General features: G+C 47.7%; 1 protein-coding gene across 2 annotated transcripts in view; it reads right to left on the bottom strand.

Annotated features, from left to right (window-relative positions):
- Window positions 1-13,340, bottom strand: part of KDM6A (lysine demethylase 6A) — a 1,083,812-nt gene that overhangs the window by 668,962 nt on the left and 401,510 nt on the right. For both annotated transcript variants that reach the window (XM_078658310.1, XM_078658311.1), the window contains exon 10: window positions 9,650-9,776. In XM_078658310.1, coding sequence (XP_078514436.1) covers window positions 9,650-9,776 — 127 coding nt within the window. The remainder of the gene's footprint in view (window positions 1-9,649; window positions 9,777-13,340) is intronic.

Below are 13,340 nucleotides of genomic sequence, written 5' to 3'. Positions count from 1 at the left end.
CTGAAACTAGTTTCTGTATACATCCCCCGGCGCTCCACTCAGTGAAGCTCCCGGCACTAGCAGAATTTTTACTGACCCTTCCCGAGGGTGATGTCATTCTTGGGGGAGACTTTAATGCCACTATAGATACGCAGATGGATAGACTCCCGATGACGGCACCCACTGGAGGACCTTCCCGCTTCCAACGTTTTCTGACAGCTATGGGTCTAATCGATATATGGCGGCATGCCCACCCTCAGGCTAGGCAATACACCTTCCACTCCACCGTGCATGGTAGCCTGTCGAGAATCGACTACTTTTTAGCACTGGGTGATGGTATACAACACGTGGACACCATAGATATTCATCCAAGGGGAATATCTGATCACTCCCCAATCACCCTAACAGTTTCCACTCAAGAGAAGTCCCGCAAACGAATATACCCCATACATGCTGCATACTTCAAGGTCCCTCAGGTTAGGAGAGCCCTCAAAACGACGACAACGCAGTATTTCACGGAAAATATTGCCTCGGTACGCTCCTCGGAGGTCCTATGGGAGGCATATAAGACGGTACTAAAGGGACAAGCCATAAACTCGATCACGGGCTACAAAAGGGAGAAAGCTGACGAGCTAACTAGATTGGAATTAACACTGCGAGATATGACAACAGCGCATGAAACACACCCCACTCCAGACACGTCGCATGCACTACACCTCCAACAACAAATGTACACGGACCATGTTCGGAACCAAGTTAAGGGACACATAACTGACACACAGAACAGGATTTATGAGGTAGGGGACAAGGCGGGTAGGATGTTGGCATGGCTGGATAAGAGGGGGGGGGGGGGGGGGGAGTTCCAGAGGTATACAGCGCGTGAGGGACAAACTAGGAGAGGTACACACTAGCCCGGAGCGAATAGTAGACGCAATTCGAAGAGGTATACACCCGGGAGCGGGAAGTAACAGCAGAAATGGCTAGGGCGGCATTGGAGCCGATCGGGGTCCAGACACTACACCTCCAGAGGTTGCTGCTGAGTTAGATGCAGACATAACTACGGAAGAGATCCACTTGGCTATACGTGCACTGAAGCCCGGCAAGGCGCCCGGGCCAAATGGCATTCCTATAGAATGGTATTAAACAGCGCCGGAGGGGTTAGGTAAATACCTACTGGCGATGTACAAGGAGTGTTTAGAGAAGGGCATGCTTCCACCGGATCAGAGACTGGCCACCATAGTAGCAATCCCCAAACCGGGGAAACCGCCAGAGGAATGTTCCTCATACCGCCCTATCTCCTTACTTAATGCTGAAGTTAAGATCCTGGCCAAACTCCTGGCTGCCCGACTTGTGCCGCATCTGCCCGGTGTCATACACCCAGACCAATCCGGATTTATGCCTCACAGAAATACGGCGCTGAATCTGCACCGATTACACGGGGTGCTGGCGAAGGCGGAATCGATCCCTGACCAAGCGGTTATACTGGCTCTGGATGCAAAGATGGCCTTTGACCTAGTAGAGTGGAACTATCTGTTTGAGGTCCTGACCTGTCTGGGCTTTGGCTCCAAGTTTATAGAATGGGTTAGGCTACTGTACGCTAACCCGGTTGCACAGGTGGTGGCAAACGGGCACATCTCTCGAACATTCCCTCTGGGGAGGGGTACCCATCAGGGGTGCCCCCTCTCACCATTGAGGGAGAGGTGTGGCGCCGCGGCCAGGGCGACTGACGCTGGAATCTGGGGACCACGGTTCGATCCCCGGCTCCGGCGGCAGGTTAGCCCAGCACCATGTGACTCTGGGCAATAGCTCGCTTAATCTTCCCGACGGCCCCCAGCGCCTAGAGACCCTTACGGGTGATTGTGCGCTTTACAAATGTGGACTTTACTTTACCATTGCTCTTTGCAATCGCATTGGAACCACTAGCTACTTTGATAAGAACACCGCCGCTGCTGAAAGGAATACGCTGGGCGGAGGGCTCAGAGGACCGGCTCTCCCTCTATGCGGACGACATGCTGGTGTACCTAACAGACCCAGAACATGGGGTGCCGGCGCTCCTGACTCTCTGTGATAGCCATGGTAAGGTATCGGGTTACACGTTAAATTGGAACAAATCGGAGATGTATGTTCTGAAGGGTCCTGTCCCGGCATTGAGCACAGAATGCCCGCTACGGGCAGCTGGCTCCTCCTTTAAATACTTGGGTATCCATGTTACAAGGGACCCAACGGAATTTATGTGTAAAAATCTGACGCCTCCCATGGAGCGACTTAAGCAGGACGTTAAGTTCTGGGCGGGGCTGCCTCTGACGCTGTTGGGAAAGGCTGCATTTTATAAAATGATGTCTTTACCCCGCTTTTTATATATACTTGAGAATACGCCATACCCGGTGGCACCGACATACTTTAGGAAGATAGCGGCATCGGTGTCAAGTCTTTTGTGGGGAAACCTCCGGGCACGCGTTGCGCAGGCCAAACTACATAGGGGCTGGTTTGATGGCGGAATTGTGTTGCCTAATTTGAAATTGTATTATTGGGCGGCACAATTGAAACCCATTAACCAATGGATCCATGCTCCGCAAAATGACCCAGCATTCCAGGCTGATAGGGCGCAAATCGGCGCTAATAGCCTGCTGGCCCCACTGTACGATCAAAGAAGAGTACGTAGACTGGAGAGACCCACTAGACTTACTGTAGCGCTATGGCATACAGCGACAGCGGCACTAGGCTGGAAGGGGAGAATAACCAAGCTTACACCACTATGGGACTCTCGAGCCCTGGGAAACCTGAGAAACAGCAGAGGCTTCTCACAATGGGATGCTATAGGGATATCTACGGTAGGCGACCTGTGAGAGAGGGGAGAGGTGGTTCCATTTGTCAGACTGAGGGAATTATACGACATGGGAGTGAGGGTTCATAGAGCACAACATCCATACTGCCTCCGCGGGTGTGGGGAGGAGGGCACGTTCTTCCACACGTTATGGGACTGCCCACATATCCAGGAATACTGGAGGCAAATAATGCGCACTATATCACAGACACTAGAGACCTCCCTAGGTCCCGAGCCACGAAAATGCTTGCTAAATATATGGGACCCCAACGATTTGTCCAGGCACGGTCAACTCTGGGCTACTTTAGGTATGATGATAGCCAAGCGAGACATCGCACAGCGCTGGGGGGCGGCGGAAGTACCAGCGAAATCACAATGGTGCTTACACATGGACAGGGTGACGGAAAGGGCAGTGTACTCTAGTCGGGCCTGTCCAGGGAAATGGAATAAAATTTGGACTCCGTGGAATGTATATAGAGGGGAGATCTGTGATACCTTACTGGAGGACGATCAAACAATATCGGATGAGGAGGGGGAAGAGGACTGAGAGACTCCGCTGACCTCTAGAGTGAATGGTGACCGCGGGGCACGGGGTGGACCTAGGTTTTAGATGGAGTACTGAAGGGACCTGAAGGAAGGGACAACTGGGGAGCTACATCCAGGAGAGCCCAATTACTCCTATCATCGCGAGTGTGTGTGGTATTGGAGGGGATTAGTATAGGTGTGCACTGGTGGAGCGCTTCTTGACTCAGCTAATGCGAAAAATAACCAAAAATGGACGACCGCAATGTGATTCCTTATGTTTTTTGTTGTTGTTTTTGTTAAAAAATAGAAAACCAAAAAACCAGTATTGATCAGCAGAGTATCGCGAGCAATGTACCCTTTTTAAAAAAAATGTTTTAAATTGTAATAAGTACTGCATGAGAATCGCATTTAGTATCAAGCTTTATCCTATTGCATGGTAACTATAAGAATGTGATGGCGGCCGGCCCTACGGGTTGTAGGCCAACAGCTGTGTGAAATTTAAAGGTACAATAAAGGTTTTTAAAAAAAAAAAAAAGAATAGCAGATGAGATAGATGAACGTACCAGACAGGGGTGGGGTGAGGGGGCGGGTGAGGGAGGAAGGAACAGGATGGTGAAGAGGGATTTGTGTAGTATAAAGTGTTTAGGGGAAGAATTTGAAAAAAAGAGGGATGAGTAGTAGTGGATCTGTGATTTTAGCTCAGGAATAGAAAAGGCTTTATGGCAGCATATGATTAGTAGTTTATGACTCTAGTCTTATCCAAATGTTTTGTTTTTTCTTTGATGAGGTTTTTAAGTAAGCCTTTAAGGATTCATCTCTACCTCTAATGGATTGGACCCAAGCTCACCAAGTATGGATTTATAACTCAAGATAGGTCCTTCCAATTTGACAAAACAGATTTGAGATCCAAACTAGTATGTCCAATAGTCCAATATAAGAACTTCATTTAGACACTAGGTTACTTCAGGGGGGGGAGTTTCAAGTGCTATCAAAGTGAGATAATTTACTAAGCAGAATCGGGGAGATTGTTTCACTGACCTCAGACTAAAATTTGTTAGAGGATGTGCAATCAAGGAGCATGTGTTGTAGATCTCCAGTCTCCCGTCCGCAACTTCAGCAACAATCTGTGTCTTTGAAGAGTTTGATGGGTGGTCCAGTGAGCCATATACAGTCCATAATCTGCATTGTGCTAGAGAGGATGCAACCTTATTAGTGGCCAGGTTTTACCATATGGGAGTACAGTTGTAGGAGGCTGGCTTAGTATAAGGTGCACACTTTAAGTGATGCACCTTGCACTAATGCAGACAACCATTATGGTGATTTTAGTTGTCTTTGATAAGTTGTAGCTTTGGAGAGTAGCCTTCAGGCTTATCTTGGAGTGTAAAGCAGCTAGTTTTACCAACTTTAATCAGTATTGTCAGTTAACTGAAAAAGAACCACATAGTGTGCACATAAAAATAAGTCTATTTATTACACAACACACTCACTAATACATTGGTGATTCTCCTACCCGGAGGTATCAAAGCAATACACAAGAATACTTTGAACTAATCTAGTAAGTAGCACAAATATACACTTGTCTCACGGGGAGACCAAACCATATATTAAGAAAGTGGAATGCAAACTGCAAAGGAGATCTGGACTTGGACCAGAAGACTAAGAGGAGCCAGGGACACAAGAAACCACTCGAGGTAATTACCCAGGAACCCCACAAGAGCTGCGTGCAATGTGGAAACACAGGAACAAGCCCAATGGAAGTCAACAGAGAAGTCGTGGTTGCAGTTTTAAGAAAACAGGACCCTTCCCAGAGGCCCCCAAAGAAACCCTTTGGAGGACAGGTGCTTGGAAAGCCACCCCACCCATGGATGCACCTGGAACGAGGTTACCTGCACCAGCGAAGCCAGGTGCATAGAGGTGAAGTGATATCGGAACCTGGCGTAGACGACAATGGGAAATCTCAAAGAAGGTGCCTCTGGAGGAGACTGTAGGAGTCCAATGGAATCCAAGGGTGGATTCTGGAAATGAAGAACCTACGAGCAGACAGGACAGTCTATGCCACTCGGAGGTGACCAGGAGGCACAGAAGCACAATACCCATCGATGTCGAGAGGTTCAGGAGAGAAGACTTGAAAACAGCAAGACCAGGAGACGCAGGAGTCTTCCTTGGTGTAGTCTTGTTTCCAGTCAAAGTCCAACAAAGTCCAAGTGTCCAGATAATTGAAGAGCAACCGTTTCAGGGTGAAGTCTGGTCCCAAGACTATTCTGAGGACCCACCCACAGGGGAGCCCTTAAGTACTCTAGGGAAAGTGTTGAGACGTCTAGGGGGTCCCTCCCAGAGGATGGGCTACTCCTCTGTCCTTCCTCCAGTTTCACGCAAGAGCAGGAACCAAGGGTTCCTGAACTGGCTCAAACCAGAGTATGCAAGGAGGGCACCAAATGTGCCCTTTAAAACAGTCTGGCAACGCAAGTAAGCGCCCCCCCACCCCAGCTCAAAATACTACGTCCTGTCTGGGAGGTGGTCATACTTTCCTAGCTTGGCTCAGCAGCAGGAGGGCAAATAGGGTCTGGTCGTCAGCAGCTTTAGTTTGCTAGCAGACCCTGTAAGCCTGTAAGGCTGTTAACCGGAGTACAAAGGGGTCCCATAAGGAACACCCCCTCCTCCCTCCCCCCCCCCATGGCATGGGAGATGTTTGCTTTGTCTAAAATAGATTCCCATTTTCCTTGAATTGCTTTTGTGAGTGTAGAAGAGTGGCCCTTTTTGATATGGTCACCCCCACTTTTTGCCTGATTCATGTGATTTTGACTGAAAATGGACTGAGATCTTGCTAACCAGATCCTCAGTGCCAGAGCTCTTTCCCAAAACTGTACAACTGTTACCCCCCAATTGGCAAAACCTTTAGCACCGTCTGTAAGTCCCTACTAAATGGTACCTTGGTACCTAGGATCTAAGATACTAAAGAGGCCCCCTTAGTGCTGCAGCACGAATTATGCCACCTTAAGGGACCCCTCACCAAGCACTTGCAAGATTGCCATACCAGGCTGTGTATCTTGGTGCAGACAAAAGTGAAAACCCGACCTGATACATATCTGTGTGCCTTGTCCTAACACTGCATGTAATATTTGTAAGTCACACCTACAGAAGGCCTGACAGTCCCAAGGCAGGGTGCTGAATTTTACATGTGATGGCACACATGCATGAGCAGATATGCCCCTGTGCTGGTCCGTCCTATTTCTGCCAGTGAGGGTGGACAGGAAAGTCATTTTAAAACATGCATTGGGGACAGATTCAAACGAGTTCTCCAGCTACATAATGGCTTCATTGAAAATAAGGATGTTTGATATAAAACATCTTGTATTGGTTAACCCACACTGATGCCAGTGCTGGATTTACCAATAAATGCACCCAGAGGGCATCTTAAGAAGTGCCCCATGAAAACATACCAGCCTCTGGTGTCCATGCTGACTGATTTCTACCGGCCTGCCACCCGAGACGATGTTCTGACCTCCTAGAGTAAGAGCCTTTTGCTCTCAGGAGACCCAGAACAAAAGCCTCTCCGGGAAGAGGGTGTAACAACTGCGCTCACAGGAAGACCTGCTGAGTAGCCTCCTGTGGCTGGCAAGCTTCAAAGAGCTCCTGCCTTTGGAATGCAAATCTGGCTCCCCCTCACAGGAGAGGAAGCGGGCCTAATTTGTCCAGGACCCCTTTGGCACCTGGACAGGCAGGAAAATTAGCTAATAAGGTAGGGGTGCCACCTCCAGGCTAGTGCCACCCCTAAGGTGGGCTTCCGTGAGGTAGACACAAGTTTTCAGAAATAGCCATCTTTGTGATGGCCTACTTGGGAAATCTGGGACAGGGTTATGCCCACTTTACAAAGGGTGTGGCAGGGTATGCTCAGACGCGAGTCCCTTGCTCACTTTGCCACTGGATTCAAGCAAGCCGGGCTGAAGACGGCTGGAATGCCAGAAACCGGTCCTCGGAAGCTTGTTTCCGGTCCAGGGAAGACATGGCTTGGCAGTTCGGGCTGGACTGTTCCCATGAGGCACAGGGTCAGACTGATTTGCATATAGCCATGTCTGAACTGGGGTGGCTGAGTGGTCTAAAGAACGGTGATGGATTCAACCCAGATCTTTTGACTGGGTGCGAGTGTTTGATTGATTCATATGCTCCGTCTATCACCACCCCCTTTTGTACCGTGGTCTGATAGAGGGCACAGTGATTCCAAGGGTCTGTAATTATTGGCAACTACCCTGCACTCCCCTAATATGCCTAAATGTAGTATTATGGGGAGCCCCTGGCACCAGAGAAGCAGATACTGATGACCTGAGAAGACACTAAAGAGCTGCAATAGCAGAGAGGAGAGAGGAAGCATCTGACCTCGTACCAGCTAGCCAGCCTGAATGCATCCCTTTTCAAAAACTATGCCAAAGTCTACCAGGTCTGCAGATGTTGACTCCAGAAAGCTGTCAGGACTGCCTGCCTTCATAAAAGCCTCAAGACCTCCTGAGTTGAAGAGGGCCATCGGTGTCAACAAGTACCCCCAGCCCTCCAGAGCTCTAGTCCATCGTGGTATCACTACTCCCGTACTCCCTGACGTCACCTGCAGCCTATGCACGCAGGCCACCTCAACGGAGACTGCTCGGGTAAGGAAAAATCTGATACATAAGAACGCCCGTGCACCCGTAACCCCTGGGTCTTGGAGAAGTGGAACAAAGGTGTCTCCTCGACCCAGAGCATCGCAAGGCCTGAGCCCACTTGCTGGTGCAGCCAACTGGCCCCTGGCCAGAGCCTGCAGTCTCTTTTCTGCAGTGACTGATCTCCATTGAAATACATTGGATTCCTGACGATATTTTGCAAAATACACTCAGCCGACCCCGTGCCGCAGGTGCTTCCTTCGACCTTGCCCACCACTCACCTAAATCTTGGAGATTGGCCTTTTAAGTTGCTGTACTATACTGGTTTGCAGAACTTGTTCTTCCTTCCATAGGATAACACTGCAGAACTTAGAAATTGAATTGTGTCCACTTTTAAAAGTGAAAAGAATTCAGATTTAAAAACATACTTACCTGAACGATTTTTCGCCGATGACTAAACATATATAAAGAGGTCTTTCATTTTAAATTGGTGGGGATCTCCTTAAGTTGTGTGTCATTTATCTATCATTGTGTGTATTTGCAAATGTCTTGCACTCCTCTGTGTTAAGCCGAAGGCTGCTCGATCGCACTAACCCCCTAACAGAGCACTTTGGGATTGCACAGCAAGTCCTGGTCTACTCATAAGGGAACCCCTGGACTATTTACAAGGAATATCACATTGTCAATCTATCACAAAGAGCTAGCTTCCTACTATGAGGGTGAACAATTTGGGTGATAAGATGGAATAGAGTTTGGATGCTAAGTGCCCATCTATAGTCATTTTTCTCTATATGATAGTAAGGTCCAATATATTCGGTGGTTGTGCTTAGCAATGATGGCTTTAATTGTTATAAAGCTATAATAGTCTATTTCTTCTAGACTGAAATTGAGTTTGAATTGGGAGAATGGTGTGGGGTTTGAAGGGGAGCCCAGGTCTCCTATCAAAGGGATGCCTTTTTGTGCCTAGTTCTCAAGGAACCGCCCTCTACCCTCCATTGAGGTTATTATGTAATAGCAAAGCCAAGGTCCAGTATTTCATTTCTGAACAAGATTGTTGTCAATTTTCTAGAGAGCCTGTGCTGTGCGGGAAAGAATGAGTGAGGAGATGTCTCAATTTTTGTATTGATTAAAAATATGAGAGAAAGCGGTAGGACAAGATTGTGCTCTACCGCAAGCCAGGTTGGTGATGTGGTACAGAGCGTGTTAAACAGAGAGGCCTTGTCTTACTAGGTATGCCACTTAGAATCTAAGATAGTCCAGGAGGGTCAATCCCCAGAGGTTTTTTGGTACTCTTAGTTTTCAGGAGCAATTCTTGGCTTTAAACTGTCAAATAAGTTTGTTAAGAAAGAGGTCTATCATTGTGAAGAAGCTGTTTGAAGAATCGGCGACAATCTTATTAGGAAAATAATGAGTGGGGAGATAATCATTGATTGTTTCGATTCACCCCCACCAAGCAAAATATCTGGTCATACACTTATCTTTAATATTAGATGTTATCAAAAGATTTTTTTTTTTTAAATAAGAATTTGAGTAAGTAGAAAGTACAATAATATAAATTAATGTATAGGAACAACCACATTAGAATTTAGAAAATCAATCTCTGGCTCCAAGTGTGCCAACACACATCACTGTGATAGCCATCAATGTAAAAAAATATATGGAGTACCGCCAAATCAGAAGTAGTTCTTACCTTCCCAGGAAATACCAAGACTGACCAGAGTTAGGATCTGCCTCCAAGGATTTCTGTAGATACTGAATCGCATAGCTTTCCTTGGTTACTTTCTCTCCCAACTGATCCCCAGTATGATGCATCCAACCTAATAAAACAAATACAATTACTTAACATGTTTGGTAATCTGTAAATTATTTAGGCAGTTTAATCAATGTTTGTGTGATGGAACTACCCAAAACTGCAACGTATTAAGTTTGATTTAGGTTTAGAACATCTTACATGCTACAATGGAGACTAGAGTTGAAAGCAAGGATAATTCACCAGTGTTTCTGCGATTTATTGATCTTCACCTTTTTCACAATAGCTGCATCTGGGAATGCTGCACAGAAGGTAACTTGCCAACACTACAAAGCTTTCGGCTTGGAAGCATCAAATGCAAATTGTACCCAAAAGTTCACCTTATCAAATTTTCTTTAATGAGGATTCATGCACAAACAGCACGGCTTGGGAAAAAGGTTAGCTCCTTCCTGCAAAACTGATCTGTTTATTAAGAAAGTGGCTGTTGCAACTGTGGTAAATTAGATTAAACAGGAAACGGAGGGTGAAAAAACAAACTTGCATAACCAACAGAACCCGTGAGCAGTATGAATTCTGCAGAGTTTGGAATTGCTAATGCTTGTGATGCAGTTTTGTCAAGCCGGGTGTGCAGAAAAGTGCAATTAAGGGATTTTTAATGAGACTCAAACAATGAGTACTCAGGACTATGACGATCTTCCTTCATTCGACACCTGAACAGAGCTTACTCCGTCACTCAATGCACTATTCAAAAGGTGACAACCAAGAATCTGGTGAACTGTTAATCCTCTGACACAACTATGCCCGTCACATACAGCCACCATGCTATCCTTTCAAGATATCTGCCATGTGCCATTCACCAATCACAACTTTTACCCTCATTGCTAAAGCCGCAGGTATGCACTTTTCACAACAACTAACCTATTTTAATTTGGTCTACAAAGGGCCTAAGTGGATGCATGATACACTTCATTTTTGTTCCTCAGTTTCAGTACCCAGCCAGACCACAACGGCAGGGTGCTGAGTTCTAAGTGTGAGTGTGCCCTGCATGAGCAGGACACCCTCTACAAACCCCGGAGTCTATTCTCCAGGCTTTGTAAGTGCGGTCAGCCATTTTGATACATACAGTGGCCATGTGGTATTACACAATGGCTAACTATATAGTGACTGTGCCAAAGCTGGGCTTGTTTGGTATCAAACATGTTGGATTCACACCTCAACACCCTTACTGGTGTTGGAGGTATGAGTCCATGCTATGGGGTGCTCCCCCGGGAAGCCCCCAGTAGTCCCAGTAACAGCCTTACAGGGTCTGCTAGCAAGCTTGTGCTGCTGTCAACCACAAACATGATTCTGCCTCCATGTTGCTGCGTTCGAGCAGTGAAAGGTAGAATAGGTTTCCTGTCACTGGGAGATTTGACCACAGGACTTAATATATTGGGCTGGGATGGGGCGCTTGCCAGCGCCACCAGACTGCTTTAAAGGGCACATTTGGGGCCCTCCTTGCATACTCTAGTTAGAACCAGTCCTGGGAGCCCTTGGCTCATGCTCTGGCGCGAAACCGGACAAAGGACATGGGAATATCCTCCCCTCTGTCCAGCCCCTCCTCTGGTGGGTACCCCCGAGTTGTCCTAACCCCTTTCCCGGGGTATAAAAGGGCTTACCTGTGAGTGAGTCCTCAGATTAGTCGTGGGCCAAAACTCAAGCCTGAAACCACGTCACTGACTGCCTGGATACTTGGACTTTGCTGGACTTCGCCTGAAACAGACTGCATCAAGGAAGACTCATGCTGCTCCTGGTCTCGCCGTTCTGCAAGTCTTCTTTGTCGTCTGTGTCTCTCCTTCTTCCAGGATCTTCAACAGACCGGTGGGCATCAAGGACACCCAATGCAATCTCCCTTGGAGTTAAGGAGTCATTCCCCTGCATCTGCAGGCATCGCAAAGAAGCGAACAGGTCTGCTGCTCTGACGTCCCACAGACTTCGAAAGGCTTAGCAACACAGGTGGTGATTCTGCAACTGCCTCGAGGCCTGACCTATCTCCTCTGAAATTTTGAGGCCAGTATCCCTCGCCGGAACCGCTGTAACCGAACCCCTGTGCACTATGCTAAATTGCAGCTGCCAAGGCTTGTTGACTCTGCACTCCAGAGATCTTCGGGCTATGAAAAGCACCAGCCTCCAGTAGCTCTTCCAGCCAAGATCTTTTACCTCACCGTATACTCTGCACCCTGTGCCTTCATCTTCGGTAAGCTGCTCGAGCGTCCTCTTGCAACTCCTGTGCCTTTGGCCAGTGGGTCCTTTCGAGGGTCTTCTACTGCTTCAGTGGGCTCCCCTGCTTGCTCTGGCCCGCTCTGACTCTATAGTGCTTGGTGAGTCCCTGGGACCTTGCTGGTCCCAATGTTGCGCCTTCGTTTTCTATGTCTGTTGCTGCTGCCAAGGCTTGTTGGTCCTCCTGCCAGACACCGACCACCCCTGGTTCTCAACTTCTGATGTGGGACAGCTCGTAAACAGCTCCTGGACTTTCTCCATGTCACCTGGTCCTCTAAGCTGCAGCAACAAGGCCACGGTCATCACTCCTGCGTCTTCAGTCATCAGTGGTCATTGCTCTTCTGTGCCTCCCGGTCACCTCTGAGTGACTGTTACCTCTGCTTGCAGGTTCTTCTCTTCAAGAATCCACCCATGGATCCTGAAATACAGAAAGAGCAAGATAGACGCCGCTCTTCGATTCCGAATCCAAGCAATAATGTTTTGCCTAAGTGTGGCAGGAGTCCCAAGTTGTCGCGTTTGCAGATGTCAATCACAGGGACACCTCTAGCCAAAGCAGAAGATGAGGATTTAGCTCTGGTAGAATGAGGTTGAATACCTTCAGGTGGCTACTACTTAGCCATGGCGTAGCAGATATTGATGCACAGGATTATCCACCTGAATATAATTCTCTTGTGGACCGCTTCCCCCCATCTTGCCCACATAGCTGACAAACAGCTGGTCGTCTAATCTGAACTCTCAGGTTCAGTCCACATAGAAACTCACTGCCCTCTTGGGGTCCAAACGATGAAGTCTCTCCTTCTCCTTAGAAGGACGTGGGAGAGGTTAGAAAGGAGGCACCAAGGAAAGCCTAGCAGTAGTAAGAGCAACTAAAATATAGTTTTGAAAGTGAGAAATTTCAACGGTCAACTATGAAAGGGCTTTAAAGGAGAACCCATCAGAAGCACAATTTACTTACTTGTGTAACAATATATATGTAAGGGACATTAGTTAGTGATAGATTCCTTACCTTGGAATATCCCCAGGCATCAGACTAGATCCAGATAGTTTTTCTGCTTAGCAGTACCTATGCGCACCAGTAGGTGGTGTCCTGCGGCTCCGCGTCCGTCACTGGCGTCGTAGGCGCCGAGATGACGTCACGGAGAGTACTTAGGAGTCACCCATGAGCTCTGACGCAGTTCTGTACACAACTACTCCGCGGCGAAACGCAGAGCCATGCAAGATACTGACAATTGGTGCATAAAACTAGGGCCCTAAAAGGGAATGACCTTAACCCTAGTAATCAGTTCGCAGAATGGGGAGGATGGGCGGGGCGGTAAGGCAACTATCACTAACTAATGTCTCATAGATATATCGTTACACAAGTAAGTAACTT

This window comes from Lissotriton helveticus, chromosome 8, assembly GCF_964261635.1.
Source record: "Lissotriton helveticus chromosome 8, aLisHel1.1, whole genome shotgun sequence".
NCBI lineage: Eukaryota > Metazoa > Chordata > Amphibia > Caudata > Salamandridae > Lissotriton > Lissotriton helveticus.
The sequence above is the reverse complement of the archived record's forward strand: the minus strand, read 5'-3'. Positions and strand labels throughout refer to the sequence as shown.